We start from the raw sequence: 16,192 nt of genomic DNA, 5'->3' as shown, positions 1-16,192 counted from the left end.
TTCATGAATTTATTTGATCAGTTTCCTCATCACTGTCTACAACAGGAGGGTGAGTTGGAGCTTGAAGCAGAGCCGGTTAAAGCAGACAAAGCAGCTCATTCAGAGATACTGAGGGATACAGCACCTGTCTTAGAAGGAATCAAGGTAATGTCTCCAAACATGCAGTCTGTGAGATCAGGAGATTTTTGTTTCATGCTATTTGCAATTTTATTTTTCATTAAGATGAAATTTGGACATGGAGGTTTCTGGTTTCTGGTAAACCTCAATAGAGCTCGTACTTTTCTACATATATTTTTATGCACCAGTATCTTGAAGAATTTACTAAAACAACAAACTCTCTCCTCTGTTTGTACTTGGCACCAGAGATATGAGATTACAGACCATATGTGATCAATTTGTTTTGTAATTTATTTATTTATTTTTTACTATTTATATATATATATATATATATATATATATATATTTATAATTTTCCAAATCAGTCTTTTAAAGATAATAATTTCCTTATGGGAAGTCATTTGCTTTTTATCGAACCAAATTTATGGCACAGAGGATTTTATTGTAACTCTTGACCAGCACAACACATTGTTTGATGTATTTTCTGTTTCTTGTTTACTGATTGTTGCCCAGATTGTAATGTATTTGTCACCTTTTCTATCTGCGTCTTCTGTACGTCACCGTTTGAACAGTGGCAGACAATCCTGCGCTTCCAGGTTAGGTTTAATGATGTCTCCTCCCAAATGACCCTCACATCTACACCAGTTTATCCCTGCACGCACAGTCTCTGGTCTTTCTCTGAGCAGACCCGCCCAGATGAGGGTTAAACAGTACTTGCATACAATTCTGGTATTTAAAAAAAAAACTATTTCAGACTGCTGTTTGATCTCAGGTTCAGTAGGAGTGAGAATATAATCCAAATTACAGGAAATAACCCGTATTAGTGTGATGAGATGAATGTTGACATCAGTCAATTGAGGGCAAACCACAAATATTTCTATTCGGCTTTGTGTGTTTTTAAGTGGGATGAAAAGCAGACAAGTTAAATTATAGTAATGAGGGCAGACAAATCACAGACAAGGACTGGAATAAAACAAAATTATCTTCTTTTTTTTTTTTTTTTTTACTAAAATCATATACTTTTGACTATTTCAGGATAAAATATAGGCATCTATTTATTTAGAATAAAACAAATTGTAGTGTGGAAAAACCATGGTACTCATGGTCAACATTTGCCAGCATATCCTCACTTATTATAGATAATTTCACTTGTGTGGTGCTCTGAATCAGTTAAAAAAATGCTAAATATGATTTGCAATAACTGTTTGGCCCACATCTACATGGACTTCTCCTTCTCTTTTCCTTGTGGATCCTTCCAGGCAGTGACACTGTCCACGTCGAACCTTTCCCTCTCAAACTAACAGTATTTGTAGCTCCACAGAGTTCTCCTCTTCATGTGGTAATGTGTTTTGGGGTTATGGGGAGTATCCCAATGTCCTCTTGAGCTTCCCTCTTTTACCCATTTTGTGTATCTGGGTTGGTCTCTTATGTGGGTTTATATTGAAAGCACATGTGGAACTTGTTAAGTGAACACACTGTTGGGCCTACTGTGTATCCATTTTGGAGGGAAAATATGACCTTAAGCTGACATGATTAGCATTCAGTCTCTAAAAAGGGCTCTTTAAAGCGGTTTTCATTAAATCTGCTGCTAAGGACAAATTGTATATGACACTCCGATCCTTTCTTTTGCTCCTGTCACATTTTACTCACTGTATAAGTCCTGCATGTTTGTAGAAACAGCACAACCTGGCTAGAAGTATGGGGAGCTCATGGTATACCAGTTATAGTACCATAAATCATAAAAGAAAAAAAACAGGTTGAATTTCTTTGATACCGGTAATTTATTTCTCAAAAATAGGAAAAAAAAAATCTATCTATACAACATTTTTGTGTGCCCACACGTGCCCACAAGTGTGACCAATATTGGGGAAAAACAGGGGCTCCACATGCTAACTATTTACACTTTAGTTCCAACATCTCTTGTCCTCTCCTCTCTGCTGACAGCAGTTTAGTCAAAGTTTCACTGAATTTTTGTCACATGACTGTTGGTCTCAGCCAGAATTTAATGTTTTTTTTTACAGGATTTTGTCAGTGTAAATGGTTTATTTTTCTGCAAAATTTGCATGACACATTGGGCAAAATGAAATGATTTTGATTCAATATCACTTTATGTTTCAGCTTAGATTTGGTTATTTTTTACACGTGTCATTCAAAGACCATTAGAAATTTAAAAATCCCACAAAAACTTTTTTTTTTTTCACACTTTCTGGCTATGATGCACGGTGTGTTTTTGGTGTGTTTTTTGCCTTTATAATAGTCAGTGGGTCATGGGGTTCAGAGGGTTAAAGGGACATTGTAATAGAAGTTTTTATCCAAGTAGTGGATACAATTTCTAACACTGAGGAGCAAATGTCTTCAATTGTATGTTTGTATTCCAGGGTGAGGAGATCACCAAAGAGGAGATTGATCTGTTGAGTGATGCGTGTTCAAAGCTGAAGGACCAGAAGAGACTGTTGACTCTGGAGAAAGAAGAGCTCGAAGAACTGAAGGATGATGTCCAGGAATACAACGAGGTGCCTTTCTTAGACGTGTAGTTATTGCTGAGAGAAATCAAATATTCTAGAGGCTTTACAAGTATTTTGTTTATTTGTGTGTTGTATTTCAATTCTGTTTTATGTTTTTTAGGATCTGGAGGAGATAAAGAAGGAACTTTCTAAGTCTGGCCAAGAAAAGGCGATAGAGGAGTCAAAGGCGAGCCAGCGTCTCTCTAAGAGGGTGAACCGTATGATCGGTCGCATCGACAAAATCATCCTGGAGCTGGAGAAGGATAAGGTCATCCTGGATGGGCAGATGGACAGTGGAACCACTCCACCTATCGGGTAAGAGCTGAATATGTAATATAAACCACTACACTGCCATCTGTGGTGGTTTGGAATAGTAAACTATGGCTTCAAACCTGATAATATTCTATATAAGATTTTTTTAGTCCATCTCTCAATACTTTTCCTACGTCTGTGGTGCTCAGCCTTAAGCACAGTTTTTTCTACTGAAGACACAAACCTTGAAAAACAGGTCACAACTTTCTTTAGAATTTATCAATCTAGCTTTAACCCTTGTGTTGTCTTGGAGGGTAAAAAATGACCTGCCAATATGTTTAACAGGAGAGGAAACCCTCTTAACGATCTTTTTTCAACTTGAAATTCGATGACTTTTCCTAGAATAACCCCAACATGAGAAAAGGCAAACATTGCCTTTGTGCACATTTCAATGAAAGCTATAAATCTTGTCTTAGGTGTCATTTTTGACCCGGCAGCTTTAAAAAAACAAAAAACATAAAAACCATGCATGCATGAACGCACATATGCCTGCACACTTGTTAAAAAATTATGTTCACACATATACAGTACATTTAGCAATAAAAATAATCCCTTATTTCAGTAAAACAGTAAAGATTAAACTGATTAAACAGTTTTTTTGCACGGTAAGAGGGAAAACCTCGATACAAAGTTTGTGATGATTGACAGAATGTTTCTTCATGCAAAATAGATTTGGATTTTAAAATTCAATCAAGCTGCTTTATTTAAGGGGTTTAGTAAAGGTCTACAATCTAAAATGTCATTTAGCAGACGCTTTTATCCAAAGCGACGTACATTTAAGAGAAATAAAGAGAAAGGTGGGTCAATATTGACCCTTAAGACAAGAGGTGTATAGAGAAAGTTAAGACAACACAAGGAAAAACAAACCATGATTTATACTAATGCATCACTTTTTAAAAGAACAGTGGTAAGAAAATCTGCACTAAGTTCCGCAATAAATTTAGGAGTTGGTGCATTGCTATTTTGTGAAATATTTATAGAATTTTGGAATGGAAATATGTTTTTTTGCTCTCTTTTTTTTTATCTAAGAAGAAGACAAAAATCAACTTAATCACTTAACATAAAGACTGGAGAAAACAACTAACCTTGTTCTGGTCAAAGTTATTTTTAATCTTTACTTCACTTAAGAAAATAAATGAGCATATTTCCCCAAATGTTGGACCAATGCTTTAAGATAAAAGCTCTGCTGGTTCTCATGGCTTTGCCCCAGTGTTTGTTTACTCCACAGCTGCTGTAGGTAGTCGCGCTTGGCAAGATTTCTCTTATAATGTTGACTGTTTCATATTCTTTAACTTAAATGACAAAAATGTTATTACATGTGCTGTTTTTTTAGCAGTAGCAAGTTTTATATTGGACTTTTATATCATCTTCATCTTCATCATCATCACTGTCATCTTCATCATCATTACTTTCATTGTAAAATGGTGGTGGAGATAAAAAAAAAAGGATCAACAGGTTTCCCAGAAAAACAAAAACATATACTATTGGTTATCATGGCAGTTGTTAGTTTACAGTTGTGAAACCGAATCCTAATTGATTTAAAATTTTACAGATTATTCTTTATTAAACATAGTGATGCAACAAGGTAAGCCAAACTGTGGTCAATCGCCATTTGCTTGCTTGCTAAATGCTAACATTGCATCATGGTTTTCAACCATCAGCTGCTGAAATTTTGCTGTAAAAAGGATCAACCAGCTTCCATTTCTGCTCCCGACACCAAACTGCTCCCCAATGGTTGCTGTGTACCCATTTTAATAAATGTATGTTCCCTAATGAATGAAATCAGACTGATTACGAAGATCTAACCTAAACTGCTTGATTTAAAAAAAAATTTAAAAAGTCCAAATTTGTATTTGAACGTTTTTGTTTGAGGATTAACAAATATTAGATGTTTGATTTAACAACGCACTAGACACTTCTTATGTAAAACTGTAAAATGGCCAAATTGATTCTTTTGCCATTCCAGAGTTGTTTAAAGCTGCCCAGATCAGATCATACCACTTAATAATTCTAAGTAGCATTTTCAGCATGAATTAACCTCGAGGCAGCTTTGACCCAATTCCAACCTGCCGTTAACAGAGATTAAGCTTGAAAAATCAGTTTGATTGGTGTGATCTGGGAACCTTGAAATGCAGCACGTTGACCTGAGACTTCTCCACCTCATTTTCTCTGCATTTCGTTACATACCGTTTCCTGTATACAGTCTGTTCCACACCTTTAGGGAGAACCTGATCAGCATTGACGAGCTGATCGGCGTCATGCGGCAGATCCAGAACATTCCAGAGCACAAGCTGCAGAGTATCGCGGAGGCCCTCGACGACAACAAGGATGGGAAGATAGACATTGATGATGTCATCAAAGTATGTTGATGGAAAGACGGAAAATATTTCCCTGATTTGTGTTGTAGTTATTGTTTATAGTTTTTCCTATTGTTAAATACAATTTGGTCAAATTGTATTTACGTTTGAACCATTTGTCAGTGTTGAATTTATATACAGTATGTGAGAATACTTTGAGTTATTAACTACGCCAGGCATGTAGGGGATCATGCACCAGTTTTTGTGTGTGTGTGTGCATCTGTCTGTGTACCTGCAACTAATCTTGCAAACTACTGGACCCGTCAGCCTTATACTTTTTGTGTACATTTATGGCTGCATGCTAAACGACCTCTCATGGTTACCGTAATTTACAATTTTTCTTAGTAGCAGCATCAAGTCTTACATTCTTGTAAGGTAGAGTAAGACGGTTGGCAAATATTATCAGCTGTAATATTTATATTTATTCACATATCTGTATTGGTGTATATGTTGTCCAATATGCACCAATAATACAGAACATATAATGCAAAAGACGATTCCTCATCTGACTTGTAAATGGTGTCATCATCACCTAGTTTGTGTAGCAGAGCTCTGGACAAATAAAATGTTCTTTCCTTCATCACGTACAGATGACTGAAAACTGACAGCGAAGGGGCAGTTAATTGTGGGAGTAATTTAGTCAACAATACATAATACATTGTATGTACAATGTAAATGTGCTTTAAAAAGTTATATGTTTAAGAAAGCAACCTACAGAGTACCTCTGCAGAGTCGTATTGGTGAAAAATGGGTGCATAGCCCACAGAGGAAAGGTCTGTTTTTATTCCTGCTCAAAATGTAATATCGGTAGTCTGTGAATTATTTTTGGTCTCAAAAATCCCGGTCGGGCCCTGTTGTAAGGTACAGTATTGCTAACACTTCAGCTACTGTACTTAAATACATTTTTTAGTACAAACTTGTACTATACTTGAGTATTTCCATTTATGTAACTTTATACTTCTTCTCCACCACATTTTGAGGCAATTATTGTACTATTTACTCCACTACATTTAGCTGCCATCTTAAGTTATTTTTCAGGTCGAGATTTTACATGAAAATATTTGTATAATATATTTATATTAAGTAGTTTAAATTAGCCCTACCTGGACAATAGTAAAATTTTGCTCACAAAAATTATAATCCAACAATATATTTTGAATATATAAAACAATCTGAGTGGGTCCTTCTGTATAACGAGTACTTTTACTTTTGATACTTTTAGTACATTTTGATGTTGGTACTTTTGTTTGTTTTAATTGTAGGACTTTTACTTGTAGTGGAGTAATTTCACAGTGTGGTATAAGTACTTTTACTAAGGTAAGGGATCTGAATACTTCTTCAACCACTGAAGAACCGGGACCAAACCTTATAGAATATAGCCTATTCATCACACATTTTAACCTGTATGTCAAATATTCTCTCAGTATTATATCCAATATAATCTTGTGCCACCCAGCTGTTTTTGGAGGTTTACGGTCCAACTCAGCAATATATTTTGTTTTGCACAGAAGATAAGGATCCATAGAGATGTTTTTGAATGGAAACTTTAAAGCTGTGTGTCTGGCAGCCTTAACAATAAACAGATAGGAACAGATTGTTCAGTTTAATTTCTAGTAATGTCTTAGTTTATCTGCTATGCTTTCCAATATTCTTCCGTATATTTAATTCCAATATTGTAGCATGTATGTATTTTTAAGGTTAATCTAGAAATGCATGAGATTTTAAACCACTTTTTAAAAAGGTTTAATGACTTTCTTTGTCCTGCATCATCGCAGGTGGTGGAACTGATCGACAAGGAGGACATCGACATCTCTACCTCTCAGGTGGCCGACATCATGGTGATGCTGCAGAAGGAGGAGAAGCTGATTGGGAAGGAAAAGGCCAAGGAAAAGGCTGAGAAGGAACAGGCAGCCACACTCAACAGCTAACTCATTTTCCATAAAGACACATAGCACTTGTAAAGAAAAGAAAAGAAAAGAAAAGACCACTAAAGACAAAAGTGTGTCGTCTCAGAAAAACTCTGGACACCAGAGAGGCAGCAGCTGCCTTCTCAAAATGTTATTTCAACATAAATTAAGCTCCTAAAATTGTTATAAAATGAAAAAGGAGGCACATTTCCTTTAAAGCGCACAAAATCAAGAAGAAATTGCCATTATGTTTAACTCTTCTAGACTGATCATGTATTATATGTTGATATTTGGGTTAGTGTAATTTTACTCAATCATTTATTGATAGTGGGAACACAATGACAAGAAATCATGGTTGTTCCAACTGAAGAGATGGAGCAAATTGATCAAAAATTATGTTTGGGAAAAAAAAATACTATATATATATAGTATATATATTAGGAGATTTATTGTTTAAAGTTTGAGGTGAACCGTCTTGCCTTTCAATTAATTCATGTCATCATCTCAGAGAAATGAGAGATCATTTCTGGACTTTGCACAGTAAAAATCATCATCGTCATCATTACCATCATTTCACTCAGTTTATTTACCTCTTTTGATTTTGTTTATCCATCATACTCCCATATGATTAAGTTATTTTTTTCTGAATTGTACTTGGACAGTGTAGCTGAATGCTGGCTATAGGAGGATAAACTGGTGGCTGTAACCAAATATATCATAGAAATTCATTAAAAAAAATCAAATAATGTGTGCTTTGAAAAAGCTAGATTAAATATTTCTCTTTTTTTTCAATTAACCAATAAATAAAAAAATCATAGTTTTGTGTTTATCATTCCCTGTAAAACATATAAATAGAGGATTCATGCTGCAGAAGCCAATGACTGAATATTAAAAATAACTGTACTGTCATTTCTTTTCATTTTGTAATTATTACATAATAATCTGTTGTCGCATTGTAGCGGAGATCTTCTTATCTATTCCTGTTGTGTTCAATAGATTTCTGTAAAATGCCAAAGTTGCACTGTGGCACATTTATTCGCAGATTATTACTAAAAGCAACAAACAAACAATCCAGACTGACTAGTTTATGAGCAGTGAGGACTATAATCAGTATAGGGACACGAAAAACAGCCCACCAATCAGATATTAGTCAGTTGTTGGAAAGACAAGTTTTTTTTACTAGTTTCTGTTTCAGAGAGTATTTGTCAGTTGTTTAGAGGTCGTCTCAAAGGGAGAAAGTGGCTTTTTGGGAATGATAAGTAGTTTATTTTGTGATAACCTTTGTAATCTCGTCCTCCATAGGTTAAATGAAAAGTGGCCTTCCCTTGATACAGATATTATGGTGTACATTTATTTTTTTGAGTATTATAAAAAGATGGTAGAGCGAATTTACTTGATGTAATTTAATTTGAAGCTGAAGAGGTCTGGATGAAATCAGTTGTAGATCAGGTGGTTTGAGGCACATACTGTGTCTTTGTTGTTTGTTTTATTTGCACTGAAGCAATGAATGTGTGTGTGGATTTTTCAGCTGTGTTCACACTGCAAGCAGCTGGACTAAATGTTATTTTTACTCTGACAAAATACTCCAATTGGGGCTGCAACTGATGTATATTTTGATTGTATTTGATTTGTTTAATATGATCAACATCAATGGTCTTTAGGTTTGACTTATAATGAGATAAAACAGAGAAAATTGTAAAATCCATACATCTTACATTACAAGTTGGAACCAGCAAATGTTCAACCATTATCCTTAATAAATTAATTGCACAAGTAATAGATGATCAAAACTAAACTTTCCGTCAAATGGCTCATCAAATAATTGTATATTTTCAGCACAAATTTTATCCAATGTTGCAAGAAGCATTTTGACTTCATTTGAAGCTGTGAATTGACATTATTCACATTAAAACTTACACATTATTAACTTATTGATGAATTATTATTAAGATATCCCTTTTTTACAACTTAAATTTGCTCATCAATGGGATCATAGACATTTACTTTTGCAGTCTATCAAATAATTAGCTTAGTTTTGAATGGTGCTGATCAGTTTCACATTAATTTTGCTCTTGCAAGACATGTTTAGCTTTTATGAATTCAAATTGAATTAAAAGGTAATTGAGAAAAACACCAAAAATCACTTATGAATTTCTCTGCTGACAGATTTCTTAATGGTTCTACAAAATTTACTTGAATATCAAAATTATAATTTCAGCACTAATTTCAACCAAGAGGCTGTTATTGTTTTGACGTCCTGTTTTTTGAAGCTTAATGACATTTGTAATCTTTGAATAATGTGATAATTAAATTACTACTAAAGAACAAATACAAATGGAGTTATTTTAAATCTTAACTGACCACTGCACTGGCTAATGGGAAGCTTTGAATGGTGGCGATCAGTTTTATATTAATTTTGCTCTTGCAAGGCATATGAAGAAATATGAGTGGGTTGGACTTCTACCGAAGTGTTTGTCACGCTGCTTGCCGTGTTAACACAAAGCAAAGTGTTGATTTATCTATACTGTTGAATAGATTGAATGTTAGGTAGTTTGTGATCACGATCATCCCTCAGTTGTTCCTGCATGGTTACCAGAGCAGAGCTCAGGTGTAAACGTTGGAAGACAGAGTGGTACTTGAGATAACGCTGAGTGGACGACGCTCCGTTTAATCTGTTCCCGGAATCCGCTGTCATACGTGCGAATGATTAAGAGCTTGTTCGTCTCCCATCAGGCACTGTCCCAGTTCAGACCCTCTGCCTCGCCTGGGACCAGTCAGACTGATGGGTCGGGGGTAAACACTCGCCCCATACATGGGCCAAAGCCAGCGCCACTGGAGGGTTGTGTTTAGGTTAGAGACGATCCGGCGGGACATGGCACGCCGTCTGCCGCATAAATCAGCAGCGGGTGTAAACATGTCACAGGAAAGTTGTGACAACTTCTCGATTACACTTTGCAGGAGAGAGTGGTGTTTGTGGTCGGGCTCAGGGGAGCGATGCGTACATTAGCAGCACTGCCACTGTTTCTAGGCATGAAGGGGTCAAAGGTCAGAAGGGGGAAGAAGCATGACAGTGACGTATACCAGGACATGAAAGGCTGATAGAAATCAATACTTAAGATTCCAGTGATGGTTCAGAAAGGTTTGAAATCCACTTTAAAGGCCACTGTGTTGATGCAGAGTGAAAAAATATATTAATCTGTTAATTATTTAGTGTAAAAATGTGAGAAAATTGTGAAAAAAGCACTTCTCAAGCTGCCAGCTCCCAAGCAGATGTTTTTGTCCAACCAGCAGTTGAAAACCCAGATAAATTTATTTTACAATGATATAAAACAGAGAAAGGCAGCAAAAATGTCAGATTTTGGAAGTTAAAATTAGAGAATATTTGACTTAAAAGGTTTGACTCGATTAATCGACTAATTGTTTCAGCTCTCCTGCTCTTCTTAGCATCTTCAAAGTGCTTGTATTGTTCGACAATAGTTCAAAAACAGTAAAAAAAAAATCTCAGGATATTTAATATACAAACAGACAGAAGTTATGAGGAGCTAGAACCAGACATGTTTGTCAGAGTTTTTATATTCCCATACATTTTGTGCTACTTCATGCACTGGTATATTAATTGTGAGGAATAATATTTCAGTCATTTATTTGTGATTAAGATAAATGGAAACCTGCCAAACGTTCAAATGCATTCAAGCAATCCTGGAGAAAATAATTACATTTTGAAACGAACCCCGATATGAATATCAGCAAAATGTGACAAAAAACAAAACAAAACAAAGAGTTCTGCAGCCGTGCGTGGTAGTTTCTGATTGTTTCGTCTCTGGCTGCAGTGTGAGGAGTTGAGCAGAGTTCACGGCTCACTGCTGGCAGCAGTGTTGATCATTGTTTTAAAAAAGTCTACCTTAGGGAGGAGGACAGGAGAGATACAGATGGCAGCAGAAGCATTTTGACAGTGAGCTTAAATAAGTCATTTATCATTGTAAACAAAGCCCATCAGCAAAGAGTCTTGCTTTTTTCTTTATGTGACTTTAGTTGGACTTATTAGCAGATGAAATGGCTGATTTCAGCTCGCTGTCATCCTAATCCTCTGCTGAGTATTGCCACTGTGTAAATGCACTATTTGTTTTTGATACAGTAGGTGTGTGCGTGTTAACTGTTTGGACTCAGGGTGTGAATGTGTGTGTGTGAGCGGCTTCAGTGCCAGCAGGGAGCTGAAGAAGCGTGTTGTGATCTACGGCACAAAACCGTCCTAAAAGATTCCTGTTAAGTTTGAGAAGTTGTAGATTTCATGTGCTAGAAGAACAAATACGTAAAGCAATAAGACATTTATGCAACATGTAACTTTTATGAAGTTGTTTTTTCTCCATTTTTGAGGCGGATCAAGTGTGTTTGATTTGTTAAAAAAAGTCCTCATGCTGCCAGCAAGAAAATATATATCAGCTGCTTATTTGGGTTGTTGATTATTGTATGCAACTTTTTAGGATGTTCCGATGTTCCCACTCTTTTTGCCGCAGCCCTTTTTTATCACTAGATGTATGCCATCTTTTTGTAGGATGTATAGAAATATGAGAGGGGGGAGAACTGTTTGGTTGCAGAGAAAACGGCATCTGGAGAGTGACAGTAAGATCAGCAGCATTATTATTATAATTGTTTTAATAAGTTAGGGAAACATCATGAGGAAACAGGGTATGTTTGCTTCTATAGAAACTGATCTAAAGAAGCAGCTCAGACCTCTCAGGTGCATACACAGGATTGGAAACAAAAACTGAAATAGGTTTAGAAAACTGCATTTATCTGCATTTAAAGTAATAGTGCAGCCACCATCTTTCTTGAGTTCAGGCAGAAAGTGGATTGAAGTTTGGCCATGAAACTCCCTTCACTTTCCCAGGATGTGTGGGATATTTTTTTCTTCAAAATGACATGGAAAGCCACAATTTGATGTTCAAAAAATACACTTTCTGTCTGAACACATGGTAATATAAAGCCTGGAAATGTTTAAAAGCCTCTTGTTGGGAAGCCACTTTTAGTTTACATGATATAAAACCCCAAACCAAGTTTTCAATTATGAATCCAGTGTTTATCTTTCAAGCTTTAAAAACAAAAAATAACAGTGGCATAAATCAGGAGAAAAACTTGACTCAGTCTGAAGGGTGAAGCGAAAAGTTGCAGTATCATCTGAAGCTACATTATGTTTATGCAATGAAAAAACATTAGTCGTTGAATTGATATAAACTATAGCTCATGGAGGTTTGTTTTGAAATAATTGTCATGTTATTTATTTATTTATTTGATCAATAAGGTTTTTTTTTTCATCCAAATTTTGAGATGTTATTAAGAAATGACAGATTTGATTTTAGTTTTACTCAAATGTATAAAAAGCATCTTCCTTTTTAAAAAAAAAACACTAATCAAGTGTTCATGTAAAGAAACATCATTCACAAAATGAATCGTAAGTGTTGAATAAATTTTGGACGACCCAGGACTCTTTTTTCGTTTGTTTTCCTATTTTACACCTCATATTTCCCATCACTCATCCTACGTCACTCATTACTTCCTCACAGCCATTTTAGGCTGTGTGTGTGTCATCTCTAAAGCTTTCCATGCAGCTTTTTTTCTTCTTATTTCTCATCTCAAACCCTCATTCCTGAGTCCTTACCAGCCTCACCACACTCGCTGCCACTCCCCACAGAGCCTCTGTCCTCGGCCACTGGAATGCAACCAGACTTATTTTTCCAGTGACAATTTTAAGATCTGTGTGTAAGTGGTTATATTACCAGACTGAAGCAGGGTACACAAACACATAAAAGACATAAAAAATCTGGTTTTTAACCCTTAAATGTGCAACAACAACTGTGGGCAGGGATGCGAGGAGGCAGTGGAAATACTAACTTGTGAAGTACTACAATCATTTGTTGCTGATCTCTCCCTCTAAAATAATCTTAACCTAAGATCAGTTCAGTCAGCACACTGTCAAAAATTCCACCAATTAATCCATTTATACGCATTTTATTTTGATGGTTAGGCTCTGCTTGTGCTGCTCTGGAACAGATCTGAGGAGCCTGACAGACTGTCCCAGAGCTCACAAACTGCCCCGTGGCAGAGCCTCAGACACACAACACTTAATGAGCATAAGCATATATTAAAAAACCCCAAAACATCCAAAATTCTTATACAAGTAAATGCAAATACAGTAAAAGACTGTGGAGTTGGAGGGAGTCATTTACTTATTTCTGATTGTGTAGCAGCAAAATTTGCAAATGTCACGTATGTTGCAGACCTGTGTCTGGTTGAAAAAGTAGTAATCAGTTAGCTATTGATCTGCAAAGAATATCGAGGGTCATACACTGGATTTGGTTGGGGTCTGGAATAAATCATGCATATTTGCATAACCATTGTGATGTCAGATAAAGTAATTTCACTCACAATAAGTGAAATGAAGAGTCAAATCCAACTCTTTCCGTAGCACTTTGCCCAGAGAAAACTAGATTCACAAAACTAGATTTTAAAATGTAATAATGTTCCGCTCACTGCCAATTTAAGGCCACTAATATCTGCACATTTCTTAGTGCAGACTTTAAGATACAATGAGGAGATTTGTTTGTTGCAGTTGGTGAACAAAACACCCTAAGGCTACGTACAGACAGCAGACAAAAATGTTTTTTTTTTCATATGTGACTCAGATCAGATTTTTTATATACATTGCACAAATCAAATCCATTTTTTTTCAAATCACACCTGGGCCAATCAGTCATGACGCATTTCATGCAAGTTTTATGTCACTCCAGAGCGACGATCATCACAATTTTGTGCAAGCTAAACTTTTGTGCATGCAGGTCAGTTCGGGACCATGAGCCATTTGGAGTCTGATATAGGCTACATTTAAAAAAATAATGTGAACAGCCAAACAAAAAATCTAATCTGGTCAAAAAGTCTGAATTGAGCATTAAGACCTGCAGTGTGAACGAGGCCTTAGAGTGCCCTTCCTCCCTGGTTAATGACACACCAAGGAACAAGCTTTGTCCACTTGCTATATTTGTGTTTTTGTAGCTTCCTCTCGGATGTGTGCTTACGATCTGGCTCCAGGTCGATATGTTTTTATAGAGTCGAGCCCTCACAACTGTCACGCTACACTGAGGGCTCAAGGTGCCCAAAGGCTGACACCCAGAAGGTGCCGAACACAGCAAAATGAAAAGAAAAGAGAAAATACAGGCCGAGGGCAGGAGCAATGGAAAAACAGGCAACACCAAACACCTCTAGTGGGTCATAAAAAAAAAAGAAAGCAAATCACTTACGAGTTTACACAAAATCATACATGTGTCTTTGAAAAATCAACCTTGAAAAAGGGCTGTTTTTGCAGTCTGTTACAATTCTATTTAAAAACAAACCAGGTCACTGAGAAGCAAAATCTAAAGCAGTACAATCCACCAGCACAGGTTTAAAAACCGCAGACACCCTGTTAATAGACAGTTAAACGTTTCCCCACTTTGATTCTCTGCACAGACGTGATGAAGGATGGAAGCAGGAAGCAGGAACAAAGATATTTGCACCTCAGTCAGTGCAGTAGATGGGTGTCGGGGGTGGGGGGTTGTCTGGGCTGCCTGTCAGGACGGTAAAGTGTGTCTGTAGCCGGCTCACAGTGACAGCGTTTCAGGCCTGCAGCCTCTAAACGAAGAGGCACATTGATCTCAGGAAGTGTGAGCCGTCTGCTTCAGGGAGGTTTTGAGGTTCGATATTCTGATGAAGAGGTGTTGATTACAGAGGGAGAAAAAAAGGCCTCTGAGGATTTGAGAGGTTTCAAAAACACAGAAGAGATGTTGACAGTTTTGTGCGTGCAGGTTGTAATTGGGTTCATGTTGGTTCCCTTTTATTTCTAAGACTGTAAAATATCAGTATGATAGAGGTCAGGATTAGATTTTTGGTTACAGTAATTTTGGTTTTGAAAGTGTTCAAATGAGGAGGTTGGGAACAGATTTTTGCACCAGAAATAAAAGTTTTTACCCAGAAATAGATTTTTTCTGCTTCAGAGAAAGGTTTTAAAAAAAAAATTAGCTTATTGATTATTAGTATATTTATAGGAATGCAGAGTCAGAGGTTCAGAAGCTCTTTACTATTGTCAGGGCGAGTGGAACGGTTGGACTAAAACACAAACTAAACTAACGAGCAGATGAAGGGCAGTTGGAGAATCACAGGTGAGGTGAATGAGGAGATGAGCAACATAAGACATGCAGGGAGCTGATTGGCTGGGTAACTACAGGGAGCAGGGAGGGACTAAAGAAGAAAATAAGGAGCAGGTGTGTAGGAAGGCAAAGCATAACACACTAAACATAGTCCAAAACCGAGAAAATAAAAGCCTCATGATAACTTAAACATAGAACTGACTGAACATATGGAAACAAGACAACTAAGAAATGTAAAATAAACTCAAAGCATTAAAAACTTTTTAGAAACAAGGTCTCAAGCCTCGGGTTTCAGACCAGAACCATGACAGCTACAAGAAAAACTTCCTTTTTATAAAGATAGTCTCTATTGGAGTATGATAAAGAAGTTAAAGTTGCAGGGTCTTAAAAATATTGTTTAAATTGCCTGTGTTGGATGTGCTTTCCTAAAAAATAAATGTATATACTACTAATTTAGCTTTTTGTAAGCTGTTAATGTCTAAACACACATTTGAAACGTGATCACTCCTAACTCCAACTTTATTTTGTCTCCATTTCATTCTTTTTCATCCACATTTTTTTTTTACATTCATATATCAATATTACATCGTTTATTTTTTACCAGAGATATGATAAGATTTTGCACAAAATAAATGCACTTTTAGTAAAAGATCCAAATCCCCCCAAAATTACTAGACTTTAAAGAGAAAGTTTGGATTTTTTTCCAGGGTTGTACTAGGGGCAGCAGCAAAACATTTTTTTAACCTCCTAAAAAAGTGTTTGCTTTATTTAGAATATTTTTTGCTTTTGTATGACCATGTATTTATTTTCTTTGCAAT

General features: G+C 36.2%; 1 protein-coding gene across 4 annotated transcripts in view; it reads left to right on the top strand.

The window, feature by feature from the left end:
* Positions 1 to 12,813, top strand: part of letm1 (leucine zipper-EF-hand containing transmembrane protein 1) — a 29,054-nt gene extending 16,241 nt beyond the window's left edge. The window contains exons 10-15 of one of the 4 annotated variants that reach the window (XM_059353744.1): positions 46 to 144; positions 2,496 to 2,630; positions 2,743 to 2,936; positions 4,486 to 4,518; positions 5,155 to 5,293; positions 7,066 to 12,813. In XM_059353744.1, the coding sequence (XP_059209727.1) occupies positions 46 to 144; positions 2,496 to 2,630; positions 2,743 to 2,936; positions 4,486 to 4,518; positions 5,155 to 5,293; positions 7,066 to 7,218 (753 nt within the window). In that variant the 3' untranslated portion in view covers positions 7,219 to 12,813. Of the gene's footprint in view, positions 1 to 45; positions 145 to 2,495; positions 2,631 to 2,742; positions 2,937 to 4,485; positions 4,519 to 5,136; positions 5,294 to 7,065 lie in introns of all 4 variants that reach the window. The other 3 variants (XM_059353743.1, XM_059353746.1, XM_059353745.1) reach the window with 3 other exon arrangements.
* Positions 12,814 to 16,192: the final 3,379 nt, after the last annotated feature.

The sequence above is a fragment of the Centropristis striata genome, chromosome 16 (assembly GCF_030273125.1).
Source record: "Centropristis striata isolate RG_2023a ecotype Rhode Island chromosome 16, C.striata_1.0, whole genome shotgun sequence".
Classification (NCBI taxonomy): domain Eukaryota; kingdom Metazoa; phylum Chordata; class Actinopteri; order Perciformes; family Serranidae; genus Centropristis; species Centropristis striata.
This window is presented reverse-complemented; position numbering and strand designations above follow the sequence as displayed.